Source organism: Struthio camelus, chromosome 7, assembly GCF_040807025.1.
Source record: "Struthio camelus isolate bStrCam1 chromosome 7, bStrCam1.hap1, whole genome shotgun sequence".
NCBI lineage: Eukaryota > Metazoa > Chordata > Aves > Struthioniformes > Struthionidae > Struthio > Struthio camelus.
In genome coordinates this window covers 15,164,706-15,182,853 of record NC_090948.1, presented here as the reverse complement: position 1 = coordinate 15,182,853, position 18,148 = coordinate 15,164,706, and the positions used below count along the sequence as shown (strand labels likewise).

At 44.3% G+C, this 18,148-nt stretch overlaps 1 protein-coding gene across 2 annotated transcripts in view; it reads left to right on the top strand.

Moving 5' to 3' along the window:
* Positions 1–6,574: 6,574 nt before the first annotated feature.
* Positions 6,575–18,148, top strand: part of PDCD11 (programmed cell death 11) — a 30,909-nt gene continuing 19,335 nt past the window's right edge. For both annotated transcript variants that reach the window (XM_068949754.1, XM_068949753.1), the window contains exons 1-15: positions 6,575–6,714; positions 7,742–7,853; positions 8,491–8,625; positions 9,657–9,824; positions 10,746–10,907; positions 11,309–11,432; positions 11,786–11,967; positions 12,785–12,892; positions 13,394–13,600; positions 13,934–14,058; positions 14,680–14,740; positions 15,415–15,561; positions 15,690–15,941; positions 16,783–16,926; positions 17,628–17,828. In XM_068949754.1, coding sequence (XP_068805855.1) covers positions 7,752–7,853; positions 8,491–8,625; positions 9,657–9,824; positions 10,746–10,907; positions 11,309–11,432; positions 11,786–11,967; positions 12,785–12,892; positions 13,394–13,600; positions 13,934–14,058; positions 14,680–14,740; positions 15,415–15,561; positions 15,690–15,941; positions 16,783–16,926; positions 17,628–17,828 — 2,118 coding nt within the window. In that variant the 5' untranslated portion in view covers positions 6,575–6,714; positions 7,742–7,751. The remainder of the gene's footprint in view (positions 6,715–7,741; positions 7,854–8,490; positions 8,626–9,656; positions 9,825–10,745; positions 10,908–11,308; positions 11,433–11,785; positions 11,968–12,784; positions 12,893–13,393; positions 13,601–13,933; positions 14,059–14,679; positions 14,741–15,414; positions 15,562–15,689; positions 15,942–16,782; positions 16,927–17,627; positions 17,829–18,148) is intronic.

Genomic DNA, 18,148 nt, shown 5'->3' with positions numbered 1-18,148 from the left:
AGAGGCTCGTGGGGAACTAGAGGGAAGTTACAGGTATAGCTTTTATGTATCTGAGTACTTAAGTCCTGAAAAGATTTCAAGCTCCTATGCTCATTTGAGATATTAGAAATGCAGATCTTGTCATTCTGCTTTCAGAGGCAGCCTAAATGTTTTAAGTGTGATAGACAACCAGAAGTGAAACCTGAATACGTGATTGTATGAAGAGAAGGGATTGAGGCATAACTGAAATACTTTACCCACTCTTAAAAACAGTGGACTTGAACCCTTTTGCGGTGTATTAGAAAAGAGCTAGAGAGCTTTAAAAACCTGCTACCTTTCTGCATAAGATTTGATATATCAAAATGAACACAGTGAAGAGCCAAGAAACCGAAACATTGCAGAGCAAAAAGATTTATCAGTCCTAAGCGTAGTATCAGTTTGCTTTTGAAGCTTCTCAAAGGTCAACTTGTCTGCTGAGGTGACAATTTCCACCCACCAAAACATGTTACCCCAGTCCCCCGGAAGTCTTCCTGGAAAATCAGTAAAGCTCAGAACTTAATTTATAAGGAAAAGCAAAACATGCAAAACACTAGGAGGTTTAACTTCTATGTCTTTTAATAGAAGCACCAGCATCAAAGGACAGGCCCTGTTTCTTTCAAATCTCTTACAAGCTCTACAGGGGGAAATCTGTTTTGCATTCCTCGCTGCTTCCAGTAAGGGCTTGAACACCTGTATAATCTGCTGGCTTTCTAGAGAAAATAAAAGTGAGACTTGACGTTTCTAAGGTAAAGTGAACAGAGAACTACCTCCCATCTCACCCTTTCTCTGCCTCTAACCCTTGGAATAAAGGTGCATTACATGTCAAAATAAAGGTTGGAAAATCCAGTAGGAAGCTCACCTTGAAGTCTTCTCTTTAAGGGGAAAAAAAGGTTAAAACTAAATTATTATGGAGGTTGTTTTTTTTTTTTTTCGTGTGTATGGCTGAGTTCTTAGTACTGGTACCTCAACAAAACTTCCTAGCACTCAGTATGAGCAGTTGGGTACAGTTACAGTGAATCAGAAGAGTTACCTAAAACATGTACAGTTTTGACAGCTTAAAAAAAACACTGCCACATTCTGCCTTTGTATTTTGTACAGTTTTATACTTTTGATATTATAATAAATACTAAAACCACTTGGTGTCTATAGACTATGTGTTACAGGAAGACATTCTCTTTCCTTGATAGTTGCAATGGAAGCAAGATCACTGCTGCTAAGTGTGAGCCCTCTGTTAAGGGAAACAATTTAGGAATGGGTAATTGATAACTTATGTTTATCTATTTAATGCAATTTAGTTCTAACAGGGGGTGATGGGTTCTAGTTAATTAGGTGCGTTATGTTGTTACAGCAACCATTCATTTGAAAGACTGTATGTAGTGGAGGCCTGCTATGCAAACAAATTGATAGGAGAGGAAGAATTTATCTGAACTGCACCCTCCTTTCTCCACTAACCTGTAATAGTTTACTTCCCAAGCTGAGGGCAGCAGCAGATGTATGTTTGTATACTTCAGCATCAAAAGTTCCAGGTTCGACCCCTGCTGCTGGCAGCCTTCCAAGAAGTACAGTGTTGTGTAATCACATTCACATGTAAGCTGTAACATGAAATCTCAGGAAAATATGGGATTTTAGAGGAGACGGAGAAAGGCAGCGGGTAGAAAACAAGAAAGAGAAATTGCAAATTTTATTTCAGTGGTGGGGTGGGCAGGGAGCAGTATCTAACTGTGGTAAGAATACCTCATCTAGTGAGTGGCTGCGTCTAGGAAAAAGATTCACTCATCTACTAAAATCTGTGACTATGCAGGGTGAGGACCAGGTTACTAGCCACAGCTCTCTCCCTGTACTATATTCTCTAGCAAGTCCTAGAGACAAATAACAAGCCCAATGTACAGTGACTTTCTGCAGTGCTTTAGGTGGACAATAACTGCCAGGTCCTGCAGATTCAGTTAGTGCTCAGGCCTGAGTCTTGCCACAGGAATTCAAGCCTCCATTAAATCTCTTAAGGTGACTGTAGCCTACTTTTTTCCATCTCCAGTGATCCCACAGCCACTGACTGCAATACAGTCTCTTAACCCTCAGTTGAAATGAATCTTTTGATGAATCGAGCCACATCCCTTCACCTCATCAGATGGTCAGGGCTCAACAGGAAAAGGGGCCTTTACACACTAAGTGGAATGCTTATATACATTTCCTCATGTTTACACTGAAGGAGAAGATTCAGCTTTGCTCCTGTTGGCTACATGCTGGCTGGTTGGTGCTTGTTTGTTTTTAGAGTCATCCAAATCCAATAGCATTTATCCTTCATGGTCTCCAGAAAGGTGCAAAACACTTGGCCTTGATGTGGCATGATACGCTCCAGGTTGGACAAGCAACACACAATCCATTATAAGGGTTTAATATCAGCAAGAAGTAAGCCATTTTCTTTCTGGCTGTTACAAGCCTCTCCTGCACAGCTAACAGAAACAGTTACTTTTGCAAGAGAGGCTTCTAACAGAAAAAACTTAAATACCCTATTTAATAGCTGGGCTCCAGCATCAAGCGCTGCAATTCATTGTTTTGGTCCTCTAACTCCCTCACCCCCAATCTTTCAACTAAGGTGACTAAAGCAGTGCAAAGCAAGACTCTGAGCTGAATGCTGAGGAGTCACTGCACTATATAATAGATAACATTGAGATTAGGAATCGAAGTAATTGATAAGCAAAAGAAAACAAGCACCTCCATATAATCAATCTTTTGTCCTCCCTGGGAAAAGGGGGCACGCACACTAGATTTGGGAGGTTTTTCCATCCAAAGCAAACAGGTTCTGTAATGAGAAGTTGCACAATACAGACAACTGAGGCAGAAGGAAATCCTATTAATCTGCATCAAATTGCTATGAGCGAAGGAGCCATGGTTTCCTTTTAAACTTTTAAAACACCAACTTAGAATCCAGAAATTGGGAGCAGCCAGGACAACCAGTAAGCCATTTGGAAGCGTGGAGATGCTTCGATCAGCTGCAAGCTCTGTGCTTGGTAGGACATTCATGCTGCTGAAGTCTCTCATGGCCACGTTGCTACTGGTGCTCAGGACATTTTAGGATGATATATCATAACGGCAAAAGAGTTAAGTCAGGCTAGCCGTGACAAGAATCAGCTACTTCACTACAGATAAATATTTTTGACAGAGGAAAAAAAAAAAAAAGCTAAGTGTCACAATTATGCTCCGTTTCACCATTTCATATTTTAGATAAAACAAGTCATTGTATATATTTTATTAGACTAGCCATAACAGGACATCAACTTCTGTTACAATGATGGGAGGTTCAGCCATGCCAGCAACCTGCCAACAGAAGAGAGATCAACCATAGCAAGTCTTGCACTGTGGTACTAGTGACCAAGCGTCCCTCTCCCTAAAGGCCAAACAATACTAGTTAAGAGCGAGCAAGCAAGCTTGACCATACCCAAGACAAAAATGACAGATATTCTTTTAACATGCTAAGCTTATTAGTTTCCAGTTACTGCAGATTATAAGGACAGCCCACAGTTTCTTTCAAAACGCCATTTCAGTGGGAATTTTGTATTTGAAAGTGGACTCTACTATTTGCCAGTATTTTGTAACACTTGTTTGTTGCTATACCAGAACGTAGAAGTCTGCTAAGCTTTATCAGATTTAGTCGCATGGACCTTCTTTTTAACATGCTCTAACTCACAAGTCAAATGCTTATGTTAAGAAATAAGAAGAATAGCCACCCATGCAGGCTTAGTTCACCCTTCCAGGGATTCACTACGTTAGTCTAAGCACTGTTCTATAGGACTCTTCCATAATCAGGTGTGCAGGGTATATAGTTCCTTTACTCTGTTTAAAGCAAGGTTTGAAGAGAATGTATTAATCTCTTCTTGGAATTCTCCAATATCACTAACAAACAAGTCCTCAAATATTACTTCATTACTTCTATACCCAATAAAGTGACAGGTTAGCCCTATTTTACAGCAAACGTCAGGCTAGAGGCACTGTTGTTTTAGGCAAAGCCCGAGACACCTAGCTGCAACCCCCTTCCATTCCCCCTTTCTTGCTTGCTCTTCCTCCCCCTCTAACATCTCTAACCCTCTTTACCGTTCCAGAAGAGTAACAATCCTGGTAACCCATAATTTCCACATGCCCCATTAGCAACCAACTTCTTTCAAAATACTCCAAAGCAAACTGACTTTGTATTTACCATTTTAAACCTCAACTGAACCATGAGGTTCCTGTGCCTACACGTCTATCTCTAATCATATTTTGTTAGCAACTCATCCTTCCTCACTCCTTCTCCTTGGACTGGCATTGAATCATTTTGGTCCTGGAAGAACACCAGCCACTTACCATTTACTTTTCTGCCACAGCAGGAGTTTTCTTTTTAGGCCTAAGCTTGAAGTATAAGATGAGCATTGCAATGCTTGTATACGTCGCTATTACATACTGAAAAACATAAAAGTTTAGTTTCAGGCTAAAACCCCCCAAAACACCATTATGCTAGACTACAAAAGTTAATTTACATAATACATACATTCCTCCTGCCTGTGATGGTATAGGAATTGAAGTATTTCTGAAATCCAGTGAACTGGTGTTGAGATCCTGAGTCATGGCCTGCCATGGTCACTTGTCCTAACAAGCAATAAAGTTAATGAGTTTTACAGTGAGTTGCGACAGGATGACTACATAATTGTTTTAAACTCTACACTGAACTTAATACTTCCCTTGTCAAGTATTAAGTCTGCTCTCAGGACATTCAACAGACACTAAAAATACATAAGGGGTAGACATATTCAGAGCACTTATATCTTAAAATACAATGCCACGCAAGTGACATGAACGCACACATGGAAGTGAGGGGTTCTGGACAGAAAGATTTATGATTTTCTGAATTCATTCGACTGAGTTTAAGCATGGAAAAAAAAAAATCAGTTTGATGAAGAGGTAAGGGAAAATTCTTTAAAATACTTACAAAAGAGAGAACTGCCAGTCCTGCCTACAATCATTCAAAAGAGGCAACCTTCTACTGGTTGTTCAGGAATTTGCAATACCTAATCAAGATAAATCTTCACTAGTTCAGCTATGACAACTATATATCAAAAACCGGTTGACAAAATTGGGACTAGACCCCTGCTACATTTTGTGATTCAAAATGCAGTTTTGCAACTCTTTTATGCTGTCTATGACGGTGCAAGCTGTCAATGAAAACAGCCCTGCTCGCAGTTGCACGTTTCCACTGCATCTTTTGTGCCCACCCTAAACACTCATAGGCTTGGCTAAAAAAAAAAATATATATATATATATATATATTTTGCTGGTTAGTTTTCTGCTAGAGCACTGAGTCAACTGAGCTGGCTACCCAGCCTCAGAGCATTACACAGCACTGTGAAGTGCTTTCACAGGCACACCAAAACCACCAAGTACACGAGAACACACTTTTGAATTTTGTCTGTCTAGATGAGAGTTTCAGATCCTCTGTGAGGAGCTGGTTAACGTGACAGTAAGAAGATTAGCATATCAATAATATACATTTAGAATCACAGAACAGCTGAGGTTGGAGGGGACCTCTGGAAATTGTCAGGTCCAACCCTCTGCTCACAACAGGGTCAGCTAGAGCAGGTTACCCAAGACTGTGGCCAGAGAGGTTTTGAAAATCTCCAAGGATGGAGACTCCACAACCTCTCCGGGCAGTCTGCATTCAAACACCCTCAGAGCACAAAAAAAAAAAAAAAAAGTTGTTTCCTTATGCTTAAAGATACATTTTGGTTTTAAAATATATTGAGGATAAATATTCGTTATTTGCTAACGCAGCGCAGAAGCGGTACGCGTGCCATAGGGTTACGCGCCGAACCAGGCCGAGGGGCGGCACCGCTCGCAGGAGAGGGCGGCGGGGAACCTCCGCAGCAGGTTCCCCGTCATCAACGCAACTGCTGCACCAGCCCGACCCAACGGCGCAGCTCCAGGCCGCTATCAGGCCGGCCCCCCTGCACGCACCCGGGCTCATTACCCCACGCCGCCCGCGGACGTTAGGTAAGTAAAACCCCTCCGTGCTGGCAGCAGGGGTCGGGGGAAGGCAAGGTCACCTGCCCAGGCCGCAGCGGCCGCGGGCGGCTCACCGCCACCCGCCTCCCTCGGGGCGGCCCGATGCCCTTGACCGGCGCCGCCACCCGCCCGCCCGCCCCAGCCCAACGCTGAGGGCCGAGCCGGGCCCGGCTCGCCAGCGCAGGAGGCGCCGGCCCCGACGACCCCTCGGGACGGGACAGCCCCCTCCCCGCGGGGCGCCCCCAAGTACCTGGGCCGGAGCCACCCTTCAGCCGCTGCCGCGCTCTGCCCTTCGCTAACGCCCTCCCACAAAATGGCGGCCGCCAGCACCCCGCCCGCCCGCCGGCGCCTACTGGGCCGCGCGAACCGTACGGCGCCGCGGCGAGAGGCGCGGATTGGCTGCGCCGCCGAGGGGGGCGGTCCTCCTCCCCCTTCCCCTCTGGTTGGCCGCGGGGCCCGCTCGCTGCTTCCGCTTGTCCTTTGCCCTTTGACCCTTGCCCTGCGCGCGGTGTTTCCGGGCGGCGCGGCGGCCGCACGTGCAGCCGAGGGAGGGAGGTGCGGGTGATCTCGGCCCCGGTCTCGGCCCCGGCCCTGGCCGAGTCCCGGCCCGGTCCCGCGGCAGCGAGGGAGGCCCGCGGGCCCCGGAGCGGCAGGAGGCCCCGGGAGGTAAGGGAGCCCCCCGGGGCGGCTGGGTGCGCGGCCGCGGGTGGCTGCGGGAAGGCCTGGGCGGCCCCGGGTTACCGCGCTCTAGTCGGAGCGGTGCCTGCGCTGAGAAGGCAGGAAATCTTTCTGTTACTTTAAGTTTTTAAGAGTGTTTAATCCAAAGTGGAGAGTGTCTTGGGAGTTGGGAGCAGCTCTGAGAAGGGAGGTGCGAGAAGGTGGGACCCCCCCATGCAAGTGGTTCAGTTACCAGCCGTGGAAGATGTCTTACTGCTGCGTGGGTCTTTTGATTAAGCGTGTTTTTGATGAGCTTTAGTTTTATTATGTACTCAACGTGTTTAAAGTAGTTTTTGCATGATTAATAAACCATTTAAAAAGCTCTCAAGCTAACAAGGTAATGCTGATTTCCATGTAAGTGCTGTGGACCGAAGTAATTCACAGAATGTGAACCATGACCTAATAAAAAAGGCTTTTATTTCTTAATTGAAGCAAAGTAAGATTAAGTATAGCTGTTAAGTTAAATACATATAGGCCTATTCCTAGTTTGCACAATGACCAGTGAAGTCATATCACGTTTTAAGGCAGCAGCTCAAAAGTCAGAACGCAGACCAAGCTTACGTATTGTTTTAATCAAGATTTTTCTGCTTAATGACTAAAGCTGGTAATTTCAGCTTGTCCGTTTAGTGCAACAGAGGCCTCTACTGAGAACATATGTCACTAAAATGCTTTTCTGAATATGTGCAGGGTGCTTTAATTGCCTTAGAAAATTGATACTTTAGTCAAGTAGAATTGGGCAGTAGTTTAAAAAAAAAAGGTAGGGGTGCATATGTTTAGATACACCCTCACAACACTTCGGTGTAGTCAAACGTTAGAGACGTTTGGGCGAGAGTTTGGATTTTGCCACTGATTAATTGCAAAGTAGGCATCGGAATTCTTGTTTAGTTTTTGAGTAACTCTTTTGGCTTTTTTTGGTTTTGGTGAGGAGTAGTCATAATAACTGTATATTTAATCTGTTTTGTTGTTTGCCCCCTAGAAGTGTAAACATGGCATCCATGGAAGAAAACTTTCCTCGAGGTGGCACCCAGAAAAAACCCACGGAGGGAAAAACACCTAAGCCAAAGATAGAGCAGGACAACTTATTTGATGTATGTTGTTTGTATGTTCTCAATTAACTCTTCTCAGAGCTCTTCCACTGTCAGACTATAGCCTGAAATCCTTCCTATCACTGACTTCTATAGATTTGTCTGATAGCGTTTGTGTTATTGGGACTTTGGGAAAGACATATCTGCTGACATGCACCAGTCTTGTGACCTTTTAGATGTCTTGGACATCTGGTACTTGGTGAACGTGATGACAAAAACTTCAATCAAAATTACTGATCAGACTTCAATATTTTAACGTTCCACAAGTATCTGATCCTGAGTTGCTCGCTTCTGCGTGGCAGGATTGGACCAATTTGTATAGTGATGCTGGAGTCAGTGGATGTAGGCCAAGTTTGTTAGTCTTTCTATTTAGTGGCAGATGTTGCAAATCACTTTTACCGTATACTTCTGAGCGCTGTAAGTTTTACAGTTTTATAAATGGTCAGCCTCAGCCCAAAAGGAGATATTTTGGAAGACTTGCATGTAGACACATAGGGATTAGCAAGGGTGTTCCCTTTTCTCTACAGTCCTGGTATTTTCCTCTAATTGTATTCCTAGCAGTGGAGTTCTTCCTTAGCACGGTGGTCATCTCTTTGCTTACTTTTGTTATTTTCCTGACTGCTTATATAATCTGCTTTAGATTCATCATGAAGAACAAACACAGAAAAGAAAAGGGAGTCAAGGAGATCAAGGAAAGCAGAAGAAGAAGTTCAAGCCGGACCAAAAAGCCACTTTTAAGGACAGTGTTACGAATTTTGAACCACTCACAGTTGAGGTTTGTGGATAAATGTTTGGTTTTGTGTGCATCTGTTGTTCACAAGAAGATGATGAGCCAGGATCTACATGAGGCTTAAAAAAGGGGGTAGATATTTCTTTTATAATAGCAACCTTGGTAGTTAAGTAACGATAGCTTGGAAGAGGTACTAATTGTAGTGTTTTCAGGGTCTCGGTCGTCGTGTGCTAGAGCCCAGAGAGAGAGAGAGATATATGATGGGCATGTTGTAGTGCATCAGCTGGAGTTTCTGGTAATTCTTAAATCTTTCAAGGGAACAAAAACTTCTGGTCAATCCTAGGTTGGATTCTGGTGTGGAGGGACCTGTCGTATGTGCCAGTGTGAGAACTCTGTATCTGGTTTGGAAAGAAAATCTTATTTCAAAAGTGCTCCATGAATTCTTTGGGTCAAGTGCTGTGGACTGAGAAGTAACGCGTGATTTGTACACCTGTGGTTGTTTCTCTTGAGCGTAGTAAGCCCACCAGTCATTCCTGTCCCCATGACAAGATAGAGGTCTCTTCCTGTCTCTTCCCATACCCTGGCAAGATGTCCAGGCTGTTTTGTGGCTTTCTTATTATTTATAGAGTTTCTAGAACGAGGCCTTTTCTGTTGACTCCTGTCACTTCCGATTATTAAGTACTGATGTAACTGGTGGATCTGTCTTGATTATGGTGTGAGTTAAGGTGGTAAATGCTGGTGAGCTCCTTTTTGCTTTTGGTGTGACATCAAAAATGGAGTATGGGACTGGAACTTGGAGACATGAGTCTGTTCCCAGCTCTGTCACTGACCTGCTGGATAGATTACTTTATCTGTTTTCCCCTAGCGAAGTGGGAGTAATTCTGATCTGTGCAGAATGCATTATAAAATACCAGGTGCAAGTACTATTTCAGCCTTTTTCTTTTTCAGGCTTGGTAGGCATTGCATGTTCTTCCTCATTAAACCTGTAAATAGAGAGTGATTCAAGAGGAAAGCGCATCTGTCACGCTGTTATCACTGACTTGCCAAAATATCCACCAAATGCTGCTCTTTTCCAGGGGCTCTGTGAGGGGATGCTGCTTCTTGGTTGTATAAAAGAGGTCAGTGACTTCGAATTAGTCATCAGCTTGCCCAATGGACTTTCTGGATTTGTCCCGGTGACACAGATCAGCGATGCCTACAGCAAGATGCTGAGTGAACAGGTGGCCGAAGGAGAACTCTTGGAGGTGAGACCTTGGATCTGGGCTGTGATTTGTACCAGGGAGCTGGGGAGTATTAACAAGATCTCAGAATCAACCTGAAGGCATTGCTGAGGAACCTGGTTTCTGGTGTCTCACAGCAGACTTGAATTTGATTGCCTGTGGTGACTTACCCTTGGCTAAATGGTCCATGAACTTTGTAGACAGCCTGTTGAACATGAAGAAACTCATGCTGTCTCTTTGCTGCTGTAGCTAAATACTGATCCCTGGCTATGGGCAATGAAGGGAGAAAGTTAAGGAAGTGCTTGGAAGAAGATGTGAGGATGCAAAGGTTTCTCAGTGGGGCTTTGAGAGTAGTGCAGCCCTTGAAATTTCATTGTATGGTGTACTATGAAATGTGCTGTTAGGTAGTGCTATTGTAGACTGACCTTGTTTTGGATCATGCTTTTCCAAGCAGCCTTTATGATTTCGTGGCAACGTTGATTATTGGAAAAAAAGAGGAGGGAGTAATGTGTTAGCCCCTCTCTCCAGTGTTAGTGCTTCATAAATTTTGCAAAGAAGGTCATGTGGAATGTGGGGTCTGCAAGGTACTAATCTTTTGTTGGTGGTGTTCCTCCCTGCTGAAGAGGGAGCTGAGATGAGGGTCACTGTTGGCTCTGTAGTTGCACCTTGATCCTCAGCTACAAGCTGCTGACCCCAGTCCCCACAGTATTCCTTGGAATATGTCCTGTCAGACTTAACATCATGTAATTTCATCCCTGCCTCTATACTGAAAGCCTGATGTTTGTGGTATTTCTTGCCTTTTATTGTACTGTTGACAGAGAAAGAGAGCTTTTTTGTGGGATTTTGATTTCAAAAGCTGCTTCAGTAACAAACTATGATCTCCTTGAATTATTTAATATTGTCAGATTTATGTTTTCTTACTTTCTTGATCATCTTGCTGGGCAGGACTTGAACTCTCTCTCGGACATGTATTCTCCAGGGACATTGGTCAGATGCATTGTGACCAGTGTTGAGAAAAGTGCTGATGGACGTCAGAGCATCAAGTTGTCGATCAACCCCAAAAAGGTCAATAAGGGTTTGAACGCTTCAGCACTAGCATCAGGCATGGTACGTATTCTGCGTCTGCCACGGCCTCCCTAGTCTTTGGAGGCGTCCCTTGCACACCTTGCTTTGTAGAGGTGCTTAGTTGTTTAGTTCTTGTGTTTCCAGCTTTATGGTTGCATGCAATTAGAGCACCTGCTATTCCTGAGCATCCCAGTTTTTTTCCCTGTTGGTTTATGGACTCCATACGTACGTGGCTGGACAAGGGGAGAGTTGAGACCCCACTACCAGATGAACTCTGTAGTAGGAAAGAATATATTGTTCTTTCTACTGCTCTGAAAAACTCGGTACTCTGTTCTCCTGAAACTGCTGGCTACTCGGATGGGAAACCTGTGGTCAGATCTGTGCTTTTCACAGACCTAGCCATTTCTGCACATTACTGAATTGCAATGTTTTTCTCCCAACAGCTGCTCTCTGGCCTAGTGTCTAGTGTGGAAGACCATGGCTACCTCATTGATATTGGAGTCAGCGGGACTAACGCGTTCCTGCCCCGCCAGAAAGCCCAAAATTACCTCAAATTAGTTAAGAAAGGTAAGTAATCAGAGAGAAGCTGCTGGGGTAAAAGTGGAGGTGGAAATTGGCAATGATTAGAGAGCCTTTTATATCTGTTGTACTAGTACACCTCGGTGAGATTGGGTCAAAGTAGAGTCTTTGTGAGTTGCTGAAAGCAGTGGTTTTGTGGCTGGTGTGGGACAGGCAGCTAGATGTCACCCTGCTTTCTGACAGACCATGTTCTCATTCCAAGTCCTTCCATTTCTGCTTGCAGTAGACTTCCGTTTGATGGAAAGGTGTTCACCCTTGAAGAGGGGGAACTCTGAAAAGGCTTGGGATAGTGCCTGAGTGTTCCTGGTGGAGGTTTTATGCTGTGTGTCTTGCCTTTGTAGGGCTTGACTTGAAGGTTGGCCAGAACCTGAACTGTGTCATTGAGGAAGTAAAGAACGAGGGAAGAATTGTCCGTTTGTCCATTGATCGGTCAGAGGTTGCTGCATCCCTTGCAACAGAACGACAGAACTGGACGCTCTCTAACTTACTGCCAGGGCTGGTGGTAAAAGCTCGAGTGCAGAAGGTTAGCACTGTTTTTCTGAGTGTTGCTGAATGTGGGACTGTGGGTGAGAAGGGGATAGAAATTTATGCTCTGGAAAATTTTGTGTTTGTGCTCAATTACGTTAGAAGAACAAGTACAATTTTCAGTTAGATGCTCCCATCGCATTCACCTAAGATCAAATCTCTGCCCTGGTTGTGATGTTGCGAGCCTAAGGGTTTTGGCCTGGAGATGGTGACAAACCTTGAAACAGAACAGAATCCAGTTTCTACTTCTCTGACCATCGCCTAGGAAAGTATTCAACAGTTTAGCAGTAGACTTCAGAGTAAACGTAATATTAGAAAAAAACCTAAAAGACTTCTTTTTACATTGCTTTGTAAAAATGGTAAAAAGCAGAATCGTTAGCAGTTTCCCTCTCTCTTTTGAGCTGCTTGTTTAGCCCTGAGGGTGACTTTTTGTGAAATCACAGAATCGTTTAGGTTGGAAGGGACCTCTGGAGATCATCTAGTCCAACCTCCCTGCTCAAGCAGGGTCACCTAGAGCACATTTCCCAGGATCCCATCCAGACGGGTTTTGAATATCTCCAGGGAAGGAGACTCCACTACCTCGCTGGGCAACCTGTTCCAATGCTCAGTCACCCTCACAGTGAAGAAGTTTTTTCTCAGGTTCAGGTGGAACTTCCTGTGGTTCAGTTTCTGCCCATTGCCTCTTGTCCTGTTGCTGGGCACCACAGAGAACAGACTGATTTCTCTGACTGATAGAAATGTGTCCGTTGTTTTCTGAAACTGAGAAACTAAGCGCAAATGTTATTTGGCATCTTGGCATAATTTCCCCTTTCTAGGTGGCCCCACTGGGGATTACTCTGAGCTTTCTGTCCTCCTTCACTGGCATTGTGGATTTCATGCACATGGACCCAAAGAAATCCATGAACTATTCTCCAAATCAAGTGGTAAGGAGAGGGTGAAGCACAGTTGGAGCTGGTATGTTGCTTAGAGCATCTCTTATCTTCTCCAGCAGCATTTTGATGAAGAATTTTCTTTCAATGCAATCATCTGTAGAATCTTACTGATGATGGCCTCTTGTATTTGAATTCTGGGGGTGGCTGCTTTAAAGCTGTGAAGAGCACAGCTGTTCTTGGGGTAGTGGAAGACTTGTGTGGGAAGTGAGAGAGACTTGTGAAGGATGGGAAATGAGTTTAGCGATCATGCTCTCAACACGCTGGTACCAGATTAGTCCGTACAGCTTGAACAATGGATAAAAGCAAAGGTCTCAGCTCTCTGAAGCTGTTAGAACTGAAATGATATCTTAGCAGCAATATTGGGAAGTACTTGTACATGGGCAAAGAGTTCAGGTACCAAAGATAACATCTGAAAATATGAGTGATATGGCTTTCTCTGCTTCTGTTTATAAGTGTGTGTTTAACAAGCATTCTGTCTTCTCCTCATACCAGGTGAAAGCTTGCATCCTCTCCATTCACCCCACCTCCAAGGTGGTGCGGCTTACTCTGCGGCAGGCCTTCCTCCATCCTGGAGGATCCCCGAACCAGCTCTCCAACGATCGCATGGGGGCAGTGGTGGAGGAGTCAACGGTGAAGGCCTTCTTCAAGCAGTTTGGTGCCATCTTCGAGCTTGATGATGGCAGCCTTGCATTTGCACGGGTAAGTACCAGGGACCAAATGAGCAGTGAGAGAACTCCTCCGTAGCTCTCTTAGCTTCTTGAGGAAGAAATTTAAGGGGAAGTTTTATTTTCCTGTTTTGTTTATGTCCTTTGTGAGAAAAATGCAACAAAATTAGGACAAGGGGGAGGATGTTTGCTAAGTCACGCTCCCCCTTGTCCGGGTTTGGAACGTAGGAGAGTTACTGTGAAAGAACTGGTGCAACCTACTGTATATTAGAGGAAAGGTTTTGTGAGATGCGGCCACTTCAACCAAAGTTTCAAGTCCGTGCTTCCTCCTTCCAAGCACTAAATCATCTTTTGTTTTTTTTCCTAGCTGAAACACCTTTCAAAAACCAGAAAGTCCTTTAAGCCTGCAGCATTTAAGACAGGATGCAAACACAAATGCCGAATAATTGACTACAGCCTGATGGATGAGATGTGTGTTTTATCCTTGAAGTAGTAAGTTTCACAGACTTCCAGGAAATTGGTTGAAGGATTAGAAGGGCTTGGTCGAGAGTGGAAGATACTGCATTGCTTTATTGACCTGGAACCTGCTGTTTGGAGTTTCTGTCAGATACTGGAGTATCTGTCTTGTCTCAAATCAGGGTGTCTGAGCATCTCATGTATCCTCCCAAAGCCCTGGAGTGGTGGGGTACCATCTGTGTAACTGGTGGGCCACAGGGAGGCTAAATGTCTTTTGTCAAGATGACTCTGGAAGCCTGCGGTTGAGTCACATCTTGGTCTTCCAAGTCCCGGGGCGTTTCCCTCCTTATGTTTCTGTCTATGCAGCTTTAAGCAGTGCAGGTGATGGGTTCCCCTTTTGTGGGCCTATGGCAGGTGCCCATCACTTTGTAGTTGTCACCTGGAACGGAGCCTGGTGAATCTGTCTGAACTTGATGTCTGGAGAGTGGTGGGAATGGGTTGGCTAGAGAAAAATACAGCCTCAGAGTTTGTTCAGCACAGGTGAACGGGGGTGGGATTTTGGAAGATTTTAGGACAAGGCAAAGAAGGAAAAATTGTTTCTGTTATCCCAGATTTCCTCAAGTTGACTGGTCATTTCTTGCTGTGTCTCTTTCCTAGTCAAATTATCGAAGCTCAGTTTCTGCAATATCGAGATGTCCACACTGGGGATGTGGTGAAGGTGAGATCCTGAAGGGTTGACACAGTACTGCGGAGCAGCTGTGCTTGCAGAAGTGATCTAGCTAATTCGCATTCCTTTTGCCTAATGCGTGTTTTCAACTTCTGATCCAGACTAGTGATACAAAAGCGAGGAGGAAAACCTCTCTTTGCAGGACTTGCTTAATGGAGTCTGATACTTTTCTTTCCCAAAATGTTGTGCAGGTTTTTTTTCACGATGCCTCTAAGGCAATCATATTTCAGCCACATCCGGTCATGTGTTTAAGGCCCTGAATAAATTTGTAGCTTCTTTCACTTAGCCTTTCTAAAAGTCGCCTTGTACTTGGTGAACTAGAAGTGTTCGTATGGACCATCACAATCAACTGATGGATAGAAGCAGTTCCTCAGTTATGTGTCTGACCCGTGTATGAGTGTTGGATATATCTCTGGAAACATTGCAGTCTGACAGAGTCAATAATTTTGCAGAAGTAGCCTGTGCTCAAAGCTGAGGTAGTAAAACAGCCTCATTTAACATAGAAGCTAATGGGTCAGATTGGTTGGGTGGAGCAGAGTTTGCTTTTTGGAGGGTGGTTAGGTCTGGTGGCAATAGGTGGTGAGGTGTGTCAGCTGTTTCTTACCTGTGCACTCTTTGCTTTCCGTGCTGAGTTTACTGATCCTTTTCCCTCTTTTGGGCTCTAGGGCAAAGTATTAGCTCTGAAACCCATTGGGATGCAGGTGAAAGTGACTGATGGGATTAAAGGGCTTGTGCCCTCCATGCATCTTGCTGACATGATCCTGAAGCAGCCTGAGAAGAAGTACAACATGGGAGATGAAGTCAGGTGTCGGGTGAGAGCTGCCAGACAGGGTCTTCAGCTGCTTTAAACTGAACTCTTTCACTTTGACTGTATTGCAGCTGGATTGATCAGACAATGGCACATGTGCTTTTTGAACCTTTTCCTACTCCATTCTTCTAGGTGCTAGAGTGCAGACCTGCCGAAAGGAGGCTAATCCTTACTCTGAAGAAAACTCTTGTCCAGTCAAAGCTTCCAGTCCTTTCTAATTATGAAGATGCAAAACCGGGTCTGATCACGCATGGCTTTGTGGTGTGTGCAAGGGAGTTTGGCTGCATTGTGAAGTTCTACAATGATGTCAAAGGTCTGGTACCCAAGAATGAGCTGAGCTCAGAGCCCATATCTTGTCCAGAGGAAGTCTTTCATGAAGGCCAGGTAATGAATGTACATAGTGCTGTGCCTGGTAAATGAATAGCCAAAGAGAATGCTGCAGTGCAGTTGGTTCTGGCATGGGACTTCCCCAGAGGAACCAACTGCACCAAGAGATGTTCATGTCCTTTCACGTTACGTTAGGTAATAGCAGTGGTCCGTTTAAACAGATTAGGCTGTGTGGGAGACAAGTCCTTCTTGAGTACTTCACAGAGCTGTTTTTTAATTTGTTCCTAGACTCTCTTCTGGAGTGCAGCAGGTGCCATGCTGTGTGATACAGGGACTATAGAGATCTTAGTAGAAGTTTGGGGTTCTGGGCTGTAGCTTCTTTTAAGGAAATTAAAGCTCTTAAAGAATCAAGAGAGAGAGGCTTCCTGCCTCTGTGGTGTTCTGGTTTTCCTCTTTGTTTCAAGTCTCGTGCATTCCCAACCGGGTACGCTGCGACCTGTATTGTGGGCAGGCTCAGCCCTATTCACTGTTTTTCTGGCGCTCTCTCCTCTTTAATCCTGCTGTTTGTTGGCTGGCTAAAGAGAACGATAATTTTCTGATCAGGACTTATGACTGCAAGTCTGGAAATCTGAATTTTATTCTCAACTCTGCTACAGACTTGTCAGAAAATCATTTCACGACCTAATGAAGGTCTTTTAATATACGTGTGTTTTCCATCTGTGAGATCAGGAGAACGTTTGTCTCTGGTGGATCTTAACGATAGCAGGCCACTGATTTTAACTTAGGTAGTATAGCAAAAAAACGTATTGTGTATTTATTTCCCTGTCTCATAGGTGGTAGTACACTGAGGAGGAAGATGAGCCCAGTTAAACCTCCTTTTGTCCTTTGTTAACCACAGGTTGTCAAAGTAATGGTCTTAAAATGTGAACCTCAGCAGGAAAGACTGCTGCTGTCTTTCAAGTTAACAAGCAAGCCTGTTCCTGAGGGTAAAAGTGAACATACTCCAAAGAAGAACCAGCAAGTGAAATATGCAATAGGAGAGGTATTGAATTCCATGACTGCTCCCTTTCTTGCTGTCTTCCCAACCCGTTATTGCAGAGAAATGATTTGCTATCACTTTGAACAACTTCACTTCAGGAAAAGCTGTTAGAGGTCAAGAAATAGCATTAAACGTGTATCTCTTATTGTGGTGTTTGCCTACTGGTCAAAGATGAGAAGGATTTGCTCTCATATCGGAGGTCAGGATAAAGAAGTCCTGGGGCAGTCTTTCGGGAGGTGTAAAAGTTAGTGCTCCTACTGCTGGGTGAAGTCCTCTCCTGGATGCTGCTGATCTTCTTAAGCCAGAAGCAGCTGCTTTTCCTCTCTTGAAAAAACCTAACTTCAGTGAACTGTTTTGAAATGCTTCACTGTTGTCTTTGGATTGAAAAATGCTTCCAACGCCCTGCAGATATTACTGGTGCAGGCAAGGGGCTATTCTAATTTTCTTTAAATGGTTCCCGTCATCTTTCAAATAGAAATTCAAAACTGAGACAATGTTTCCAGCCCTTGATTTCTCTGGGAGCTGAGATTTGTTATCAATGTTGACAGGCATTTGAAGCTCAGCTCTGCTGGTGTGAGACTGTTTCTCAAAAATAGCTGGGAAGTCAGAGCCCCTCTAGCACAGCATTTGGTACCCTGTGCATCAAAAGAGGTGACTTCAAAGGCACTTGGAATTTTTTATCACTGTGTGCGTTCTTTTTTTAGATGGTTGATGTGAAAGTCTTGAAGAAGAAAGAGAATGGGCTAGAGGTTTCCATCTTGGAAGATGAAGGCAAAGTGATTGCCTCGCTCCCCACAGTGTACGTCTCAGACTTTGTTGCTAACTGCAAGCTCCTGTGGCATTGCCTTCAAGAGGGAGATGTCCTGCCCAGAGTTATGTGTCTAAGTGACAAGGGAGAGCATATTGTATCCTTTGGCATCTCAGCCACTTGAATGAAGGAAAAAAAAAAAATGGAGATACCTGTAAGAAATCCAGGGTATCTGCAAGAAACAGAATGATAAGCTAGCTGGCTTGTTGAAGTGGAATTGCCTGTCAAGCTAGTGATGCTTCAAAGAGCTGTTATAATCTGCTTATTCTGGAAGTAAGGCTCAGCTGCTGCTAGAATCCCATCAGAACCAAGACTTGGTTGTGAATTGACTGACCTTTCCAAGCAGCTTCTGGGCATCGGTGTTAGTAAGATCGTAACTTTAGCAAAAATCCTGCAGTGGTTTTTTTTTTTTTTTTT